The sequence below is a fragment of the Bacidia gigantensis genome, assembly GCF_019456465.1.
Source record: "Bacidia gigantensis strain McMullin 20006 chromosome Unknown contig_74, whole genome shotgun sequence".
Taxonomy (NCBI): domain Eukaryota; kingdom Fungi; phylum Ascomycota; class Lecanoromycetes; order Lecanorales; family Ramalinaceae; genus Bacidia; species Bacidia gigantensis.
This window is the reverse complement of record NW_025408613.1, coordinates 880,358-891,696: the sequence shown is the minus strand read 5'-3', so window position 1 is coordinate 891,696 and position 11,339 is coordinate 880,358. Positions and strand designations below refer to the sequence as shown.

Genomic DNA, 11,339 nt, shown 5'->3' with positions numbered 1-11,339 from the left:
TCAGAGACAGCTGCAAGCCTTCGACAAACAGGGGCTCCAGACTTTCGAGAAAGAATAGCTTCAAAGCAACACATTCTAGCACAATCAGTACGAACTTCTCCAAAAAGCTTCAGCCAAGAAGAGCCAGCAGAGAGAGTGATGGTGGTGAAAAGCCGAGCCTTTCATCAGCCATGGATGAGACGAGACCTAAAGCTGTCAGGAAGATGACAAGTCTTAAGATGAAAGAGACATCGATTCACGAAAATGCGAAGGCCTCCGTTGATGATGCTGCTCGTTGCGGAAATCTCGAATATGAGCAAATGCCATCGCGTCAGCGCAGCCTAATCAGTCGCTCGTTCTCTGGATCCATTGCGAAGATCAGGCGAAAGTCATGGCTTCCTTCCGATCGATCCCCTTCTCCGACCCTTCACGGGGATCTTTTGGAAAAACAACGATCGGATGAGGTTGACAGGGAAGCTGTCTCTTCTTGGCCGAACACCAACATTGACAGCACATTCACCGAGGATTTTGCAACCCAAAGCGATAACGGTTTGCAGAATGGATTCATCCGACGCAACTCTATGTCTAGGAGAAGGTCGTGGCGGCCTTTGAGCACCATTTTAGGCAAGAATTCGGACTTTCATGTTCCTGTGGTTCCTCAGATCCCTAGATCTTTCACAGATGAGACCTTAGCATCCGTCTCATCGAGAAAGACGGTTAGCAGTACACCAACAATACCCTCTCGGACCTCCAACGAAAGGTTGCAAAGTCCAGCCGTGAAGTATGGGCGCAAGAAGGATGAGTTGTGGAGTACGTTCCGAGATCTTGACAGCGAATTCCAAAAGTATGCAACTTCAAAATTCTCCACCTGCAGGAGGGACTGACCTTTTTCTCCCAGGTTTCAGGCCAAACCGAGCAACGCAAAGACTGCTGTGATTCGCTCCACTATCCTGCCATTTCTTCGCAACTATGCTAATCATCATTCGAATATCAACATCAGGCCTGAGCATCTGGATCGAAGGGTAGTGATATTGAACAAATGGTGGACCGGTGTCATAGAAATGCTCAATGGCCGGCATGGAGAATCTGTGTCCGGAAATGAAAGACCTGCAGTCCTGGAAGCGGCTACCGGCTTAATGACACGGCCTGAATGGACTACAAGTCCAGTCCGTACGGGGAAGGCAACGAAGCCTCTGCCCAAGTCAAGATCTGCGACCTCACTGACTTCCAATATGTCCGATTTTCTTGTGGACTCTGTTTTTCACAACGTAAAGACAATGTTATCGCAAAATCTTCTTGCTCAGATGGCCTACGTGGTTGACAAGATGTCAACGCGCAATGTTGCTGCTAGTGTTGTAAACTTCTGCGGCAAAGCCACAGCATACGCTTTCTTCTATTGCAACGGAATCGCTGAAGTTCTGGTCAGGTTGTGGGAACTTCCTTCAAAAAGCTTAAGACAGATTGGAGTTCACAGTGGTTGGGATTCTCTTCCACAGGATGCTAATCTTAGAGACAAAGTTGTGGCCAATTTCCCCTACTCTCTTCGCCCACTTGGAGGTCTAGCTGGTCCGATTATTCGCCATCTAAGGACACGTCCTCACTTGCCTGCCGCAGCATCACGAATCCCTTGGACCGGGCCGTGGGTCAGCAGATGGAGTGGAGGTGATACAGATCTTTTCTACATCTTCGTCAAATTCTATGTAGACATAGCATGTCGTCTTCTTCCGGACGACGTATCTCAAGAAGCGAGAACGGCTGCTCCAGGATGGTTGCTGATACATGCTCAACTTTTGAGAATACTCGAGCGAACACTAAGACGCTCAGAGATGGTCTCCCTTGCCGATCCTGCGCAGAGTCCCCTACCTGTCACATTCGACTCGATTCTAGGAGAAGCTGAGGCAACTGCTCCAACGTTGCCTATAAATTTTGTCGGTCTACATCGCTCCATGGCAGAAAACCGCCTAATCATGCTCTTCAGAGACAGCTTGTCGAGTGCCAACGTCATGGACAAGAAGACCCAACGTATCTTTGCTGAATCTATCAATGCGATTTTGAAAACTGCAGCGAGCACCATTTCTATCTTCGATCATGATACTTGTTTCTCGCTCTGTGACTTTCTCGAGGAAGCCATTCCTATTTTGAATAGATATCAAGCAGACGGTGGGTCTTTCAGCAGTAATGTGGATTGGGATTTCTGGTTCGAGGTGTATAAGCGCTTTTTGGAAAGTCAAAACAGCCTGACGGAAGTGAGGTTGATTGCATTCATCTTCAGCATGTGGGGCGCGTTAACGAGCGACGCTCGGAGGAAACGGGATCTAACTTGTGGTTGGCTTCTTGATAGGAAAATCTTCCATCGACAGTTCAACCACTGGTGCCCCATGGTTAGAGCATTCTATATGCGCCTTTTAATATGGAGAATCGGGAGGCTCGATGGGAAGAAGAACGACGATAATCGGTACAAGCTCTGCCCTCGCACGTTAGAAGCTTGCTAATTGCAAACAGGGAGATCTTAGATGTCTTAAGAGATCGCTTGGAGGAAACATGGTCGCACTACCTCTTTTTGCAGCGTGCTGCAGAGGAGCAAGGTCTGCCGCGTGTATCCACTACCCCTTGCAGTCCTGCTCCAAGCAGGTGTCTAGTCATCAGTAGGGACGACATTCAGCCCGCACAAAGTGGCATGTTCCTTTCGTTTGACGGCATTTTGTCTTCTACTACTACTGCCAAGGCCAATCCGTACGAAAAGCATAGTTCTCCGGACTTTCTCTTTGACCATGAACGCTCGAAACCGCAAAAGCAGTCATCGCTATTTTTGAGAGACAGTTGGATGTCAATCAAGAGTATGCTACTCTCCGGCGCTACAGGCGGACGATCAGATAGTGAAGCGAGCAGTACTCAGCCAGAGGCTTCAGCTACGACCACTGATGCTAAAAGCGACATTTTGCGTCCTAGGACCCAGGAAGGCTTTTCCAGCGATCTCGCGAGTGCTGCTCAACCAACGCTCCAAAAAGCATACAGGCCATTGTCCTTCAAATTTTCGCTCGAATGGATGGAAAAGGAAGGCAGGTGGGTCGGGAGAGAAAAACGTATGTCTCCACCAAGGACGCCCCCTTTCAGCCTATTGCCACAATCAAACGACCCCGTGCTAGACACTTCTAGATTTGCCCGTAAGATTCAGGGACTTACTAGAGGTCCAGGAACGTACACAGGCAGAGCACTTGCGGAGTGGTCGCTCTCCATAGCTGAATGTCAAGACTTCATCGATAGACGCAGAGCTGAAGGCGTCCCGTCCTATGATCTTGTGGAGACGCCAACGCTTACCGTGGATCCTTTTCGTAAGGTTTAAGAATGAACGAATTTCAGCGTACAGGGTTTGGATCGCTCATAGAATGGGTTGAAACTGGTGGGACTTTGTTCCATCACGTCGCGGGGGCGTTTCCTCGAGACTTTAATGATCACGTACAGCTGTGGCCCTTGCAACATAGGGACAAGCTATAAGCAATAGTCAACCCTCTATCATGAGCCTCTTGGTCTCGACCTTCGAAGGCGATCGCAGATTTGGTGCTCAAAATTCAACTGCGCAAATTTTTCCTATTAGCGTGGAGCTGGCCCTGAACAACCTGTTTTGCTGGTTTCGAATGGGTGTCATCTGTTCGCAGAACCTGCTTATCACGAACAAGAGCTTTAAAGGTTTGGCTGATTGTAAGCTTTTCATGCGGTCTTCATGTTTGTGACTGGGTACATTTGCTATGCACTCTAAAGTCATGTCGAAAAGCTCCAAGTACTACTTCATAAGTATCCACGGATTACAATGGAAAAGTTTGGGGTTTCGGCGCAGATAGCAGAGCCTTAATAACCTCTCATAACATTGCGTCATTAATCCCTAGATTGGGTGATCTCTCAGGTACGGGCCTCTATCGCGTTGGCGGGCCGAGCGCTTGCTACGTGGGTCATGCCTGTAGGGGTCAGGTAAGACGAGCTTACGAGGAGGTGATGGGACTTCTGGATTTCTTGGCCCAATCTTTTGTGTTTGAATTTGTGTTTGAGGCACAAACTGACGAGGTGAATGATCTGCCGGACGGAGCTGTAAATGACCATGGGAGTAGCGACAGCAATTGAAGAACTGGAAGAGATCTACAGTGACCGGTCAGAGTATGATGATTGTAGAAAGATGCTATATACGAGCAGTAGCAGACACTAAGATGGAATGTCAGCAGCGCATAAGTCTACGGACTAAGGTGCACAATTTAGAGGCAGTCCTTTATGTACAAGTGATATGAAACCTTTATAGAAAGTTAAATTGCTATGTTTTACCGCGTACAATAGGTTAACTATAATAAAATAAGAGTTTTAATATAGAGGCTTATTTATATATAATAAAGACTATATATATATCTTTAAATACTATCTTTATACCTCTAGATTATTATATTAATATCTATTTTTAAAATATCTTTTTTAAAATATAGTTTTTAAGAAAAAAACTTTATAAACTAAATTTTAATATCTTTATATATTTTTTATAACTTTTTTCTTATTTTAATATATATAATAATTAATCTTTTATATATATATATATATAAATAATAAAGTTTTAATTATATATATAAATTCTTTTAAAATAGTTTTTAAAATACTTTCTTAATAGCCTTAGCTCTAAGTATAAGCTCTTTCTAAAATACTCTCTAGAAAGAGATATAAATATAGTTATTTAAAAGTATAGAAATAATATTTAAAAATATATATATAGTATTTACTTTATATATATAATTAGTTCCTTAGAATAGCCTAGAAATAGCTTTTAGAAAATCTAATTAAAATTATTTTAAAGGCTTTATATTATAAATTAAATAAAGTAAAGAAAATAAAGTAAGTTCTATATTTATTAATATTTATTTTATATATATTAAATATTAAGTACTTTAGAATTATAATAGTTTATATTAATAAAGTAAAGAAAATAAATACTTTTTATTAAACTAATATTCTAGGACTTAATACTTTAAAACTTATATATTTTATCTTTTTTAATTAAGTAAAAAATATTCTATAAAAAGTATACAAAAAGTATATTCTATACTAAAGAGTATACTACTTTATAATAACTTTATATATTATATATTTAAAAGCTTAATAAGTTACTATATTACTTATTATATAAAATATTATTAAAGTAATTTAATATAAGTATAATACTTTAATATAAAAAGACTTTTAATATAAATATTTTATAAAAAAGATATAAATTAAATATTATATATTAATAATACTTTAATAATACTTTAATAGTATATTAATTATAAATCTATAGATCTTTAAAGTATATTAAAAATTATACTTAAGAATTATTAATATATAATTAAAAAGAAAGAAATTATTATAATTATTATAATTAACTTATATATAATAAAATACTTAATAGAAGTAGAATAGTATTTAATATAAATAAAACTTATATTCTACTTAGGTACTTCTATAGCTTTAAATTCTATAAGTAATTATATTACTATTACTAAAAAAGTTCTTTTTAAATTCTTTATTATTTAGATTATTATAGATAGTAGTAACACTTATAATAGCTTTTAATTAAGTAATTATACTATCTATAATACTTTTAATCTTATTAGCCTTTTTAAGACTAGTCTTATCTAAGCTAGTATTAGTCTTTTACTAGCTTACTAAAAGCTTACTTTATAGCTAGCTCTTATTTCTATATCTATAAAACTTTCTATAAAATCTTTATAATATTATATAAAATAAAGTCCTTAATTAATTAATAGATTAATTATTTATATATATCCTAGATTACTAATATACTACTTATACTTATACTTATACTTTACTATACTAGTACTCTTTACTAGTGTCTTCTCTAAATAATATAAAAGTATTATAATAATCTTTATATAGTAACTACTCTAGTAATTACTCTTATAATAAGAAGGTAATATTATATTCCTTTCTTTTAATATCTTTATTTATTTATTTAATATTAATTAAAAATAAATTATAATCTTATTAAAGTAGCTTCTATAAGTAAGTAAGCTATTAGCCTTATATTTTAATTTTAAACCTTTATTACTAAGTACTTTTTCTATAATACTATTTATAGCTTTATTTATAATATTATTATTTAATATATTTATAGTAATAACTTCTAACTTCTATATCTATAATATTTAATCTCTAGTTAATAATATAATATTTATTCTATATTTTTTAAAGAATATATCTAGCCTATTAAATAGACTATTAATAAAATAATAGTAAAAAAAGCTATAAAGAAGTTTAATACCCTTATTTATAACTTATATTATTTTTTAAATAATTTACTATCTATTAAAACTATATTTACTATAACCTTAATATATTATCTATTATCATTTATTAAAAGTACTTTTAAATATTTTAGCTTATTAAATAATAAATACTTATTATCTACTACTATATACCTAATCTTTAAGCTATTAATAAATAAAATAATTTTCTATTAATATATTAGCCCTTAAATAAAGACTTTTATTTTATTTAATAATATATTAAGGAACTATAGAAGTAGTTAAGCTAACTTTAACCTTAATAGTTTAAATAATATAATTAAACTATATTAAATAATAGTTATTATATTTTAATAAATAATAGTTATAGAATAGTATTATATAAACTAAGTAGTAGCTAATTAGCCTTAGTAAATAGTAGCTCCTATATTATTTTAAAGACTAGAAAATATAGGTTTTTTTAATTCTTAGCTCCTATAATTTTATAATATTAGTTTTATAATAAGAGATAATAAAAATATTTATTACTATAATATATATTTATTTATTAAATATATTAAAGATATTTTAAAAATAAAAAATAAAAAAATAATCTAAATAAACTTTAATATTTATTTTAAAAATTTAATATTAATATAATATATATTTATTTTATTTAAATTTAAGTAATCTATACTATAGTAACTTTTTTTTAAAAATAATTAAATCTTATAATTATTTAAGTATTTTAAGTTTTTAACTTCTATAGTAATTAATAGCTTTATTTTTTAAAAGTATTCTATTATTAATATTAAAAATAAATATAACTTAGCTTTATATATCTAAGAAGTTATTAGTTATATAAAAGATATTAACTTTATAGAAATACTTTAACTCTAAGCTAAAGTATAATATTCTATATCTTAATAAGAATTTTATATTATATTATAATCTTATATAATAGGCGTAACTAGATAATTATTATAGGATAGAAACTATAGCTATATTAAGTTATAAAAAAGAATAATTAAAAAGAGGAAAAAATAGCTAAAATACTTAAGTATACTTAAGTACTAAGAGTACTAAGTAACTTCTAGATTAAGTAAGCTTAAGGTAATTAAAGGTTAAATACTATTAAATAAGTAAAATAAAGTTATATATATAAAACCTTTTATTCCTTTTTTTAAATAAATTTCCTTATATTTAATATAAGTCTTATTTTATACTATAAAATCTAAAATAGTTATAACTTAATTTTATCTTACTATCTTACTTTTACTTATTTTTTAACTACTATTTATATTCTAAGAGAACTAACCTATATACCTATAGTTAAATTAGCTAATACTATTTACTAGTTTAAATACTAGGGTTATAATAGATACTTAGTAAATATTTTTTTTATATTAAATTTATTTAATAAATATTTATATTATAGCTTTAACTTCTAATAAGTTAAAAGAGATAAACTTATACTTTTTAGATAAATAATTAACTACTATTAATATATATTAAAATAAGTATTTATATTTTTTATATATTAATAATAATATAATAAAATTAATTAAAATATTAATTTAATATTATTTTAGGATTAATAATAATTTAAAAAGATTTTATTTATTTTTATAATAACTTTTTAATCTATTATAAATATAATAACTTTTTATATATTATATTACTATATTTATTATTCTAAGCTAATAATACTTTTTATTAACTTTATTATATATAGATATCCTTTTTCTATAGCTTCTAATAAGTAAGTTATAAATTAATTTTATAATTTAAATATATAAATATTTATTATTATTAAGTAAATAAAGTCTTCCTCTAATATAAAGTTAATTATTTTAAACTTTATAAGCTTTTAATTCTAACTTTAATAGCTCTCTTTTCCTTAAGTCTAGTAGAATCTTCTTAGTATTTATATTTTTTATATATATAATAGCTTATATTAATATATTAAATATATATACTTTATAAATCCTTTATAATAGTTTTCTTTAAATAAAATAAGCTTAGTATTAGGTAATTACTTTTATAAACTCTTTATTTAATACTTTACCTCTAGCTTCTAGTAATAATTGCTTTTTTAACTCTTTATTACTTTTAATTAGTTTAGATTTTTTAGGTAATAATTACTTTTATAACTCTTTATTACTTTTTAACTTTTCTTTATTTAAGTAATATATTAATATAGCTAAATTTATTAATATCTTTTCTATTTTATTTAATAATATATATATTAAGTATACTTTTAAACTAGGGTTAACTTAATTATATTTAATAATAATTTAATTTTAATATTAATATTTTTTATTAGCTTTATTAATAAGAATATTACCTAGATAATATATTAAGTTATTAGGTTTTATACTCTACTTTCTTAAGTAATAAGTAATATAAAAGTTAAATTTTAATAAAAATTTAACTTACTTTATCTATTTATAGTTTAATTATTTAAAGGATATAAAATATTTTAAATTCTTATAATTAGAAGTTATATTAATAGAATCTTTAATTAAAATATTTACTAATTTAAAGTATTATTTTTTAAAAATATATATAAATATTAATAATTTTTTATTATAAATTTTATAATTATATTCCTAAAATATTAGTTTTTTAATAAAAATATAATTAAATATAAAATACTTATATTTTTCTTTTATAATAGAATTACTACTATAATATAATTAAATATATTTATTTCTAGCTAAGCTTTTTTATTATAATTAAAATATATTAAAATTAAATTATTAATAAATATTTATTTTAAGCTTTTAAATACTTTTTACTTAAGTTTATTTAAAGCTTAGAAATATATAAAGTTTTTCTATTATATTAATTTTATAAATATTATTAATAAAGTTACTATTTTAAAGTATCTATATATAAATTATTAATAAAAGTTTATAAAATTAAAGAAAGTATATATTTTTAATACCTTTTAAAGTTTTTATTTTTAAATAATTTTCACTTTTTAAAGGTTTATTTTTAGGCTTTATATAGTAATAATTAAGCTTAAATATTTTATTTTAATAGTATAAAGATTATATTTATTAATATTTAAAAACAATTAGATTATATATAGTTTCCTTAAAACTATATTAATATATTAGATATATTTCTCTTTATTATTACTATATATAAGAATATTATTTAAATATATAATATAAAACTAATTTAAAAATTCTTAAAATATATTATTAATTAGTACTTAGAATATTCTTAAAGTATTATATAATTTAAAAAGTATTATAATATATTTATATAAACTATATTAAATAAAAAATATTATTTTTTCTTTATATTTTTCTTTAATATAGATTTTATTAAAAGTAATAATAATATTAAATTTAATAAAGATTTTTATATTATATAGCTTTAATAATATTTCTTAAATAAAAGGGGGTATAAAATTATTTTTTATTATAAAAGTATTTAAAACTTAATAATTAATATAAACTTATAGTTCTTTATTTAGTTTTTTAATAATTAAAATTAAAGCTATATAAAGTAATATATTAAAGTGAATATAGCCTTTTTTTAATATATTTTTAATATATTTTTATATTATTAAGGCCTATTTATAAAATATATTATATACTTTTTTTATAAAAGCTATAGCTCTTTTTTTAATATTAATTTAATAATTTATAGATTATTAAAAAGATAATTTTTTAACTTTTTTAAAATTTTAAACCTTTAGCTATTTATAATATTTAGAAAATACTCTCTTTTTAAACTTTTTTTTTATAAAAGAATTTTTTATAATAATTTACTATAATAATAGCTATATTTATAATAAATATAATATATATATACTTATTAAGTTTTAGTTATTTAAAGTAATTAAGCTATATTATAACTACTTTATTATCTATATTCAATACTATTTTTATAAATATATTTACTAAAATTTTAGTAATATTATATTATATAAATAATTTTATATCTTAAACTAGGCTTTTATTTAATATTATAATAGATCTATAATACTTTAAGTAATATATTATATAATAGTTAAAATTAAATACTAAATATTAAGCTAAGAACTTAATATTAAGATTATAAAGCTTTAGCTATAGTATACTTAAGATAAGGTTAAATTTTTTTAATATTATTATTATATATTATATTTTATTAATATAGTCTTTTAGCTAAAAAGTTATATAAATTATATATATTATATTTAAAACTAGTTTATTATTAGCTAGCTTTATCTTATATAGCTTTATAAATAATATAATATCTAGTTTATATCTTTTAACTAAAGATAAATTAATAAAATTTATTATAGATATTCTAGTATCTATTAAATAATTAATAAAGTTATTACTTTTTTTAGAAAATAATTCTCTTTTAAAATTAAATTATTTATTATATTATAAATATTAATTTAAATTAATATAACTAAAAGAAAGCTAGATAATAGCTAAATTAGTTATAAGTTATTTTAACTTTTATATTTTATTTTATATTTACTTTAGTTCCTAAAAATATTTTTTCCTAGAAGTAACTAGTTTTTTAACTTTTTCTAAGTAGAGTCTAATTTAATTATTTCTATAAACTTTAATTTAATAGCTACCTTATTATTAATAAGCTATTTACCTTTCTTATAAAAGGTGTTATTATTTTTTAAAAAGTACTTTATCTTAGTATACTTTTAATAATATTTATTTTATTTAATTATTAAATTATTTATAAAAAGTAATAAGAATTAATATATATTATTACTTTAGATATATTATTTCCTTTAGAATTAGGCCTAAAGATATTCTTCTTATTAGATTTATTATTAATATTTTTATTAGCTTAATATATTTTAATATTATAATAATAATAATATTTTATATAATTATAATAGTTATAAATAATAGTTTTATCTATTAACTTATAATATAATTTACTATTAATTATATACTTTAGATTTTAAAGTTTTATTAAATTATTAAACTTAAAAAATATAATAGTTATAGTAAATTATATTTAGAATTTATTAAATATTTTATTTTTATTATTATTTATACTTATAAAGAATTTAAAGTTATAAAGTAAAGTATTTACTTTAATAGCTTTATTAGTTTTATTAAATATATT

General features: G+C 26.0%; 1 protein-coding gene across 1 annotated transcript; it reads left to right on the top strand.

Moving 5' to 3' along the window:
* Nucleotides 1-170: 170 nt before the first annotated feature.
* Nucleotides 171-3,322, top strand: KY384_000646 (uncharacterized protein; the record flags this gene model as incomplete). Its single annotated transcript, XM_044809182.1, has 3 exons — nt 171-823; nt 878-2,455; nt 2,482-3,322. 3 exons carry the CDS (start codon nt 171-173, stop codon nt 3,320-3,322), a joined length of 3,072 nt encoding a protein of 1,023 aa, XP_044665169.1.
* Nucleotides 3,323-11,339: the final 8,017 nt, after the last annotated feature.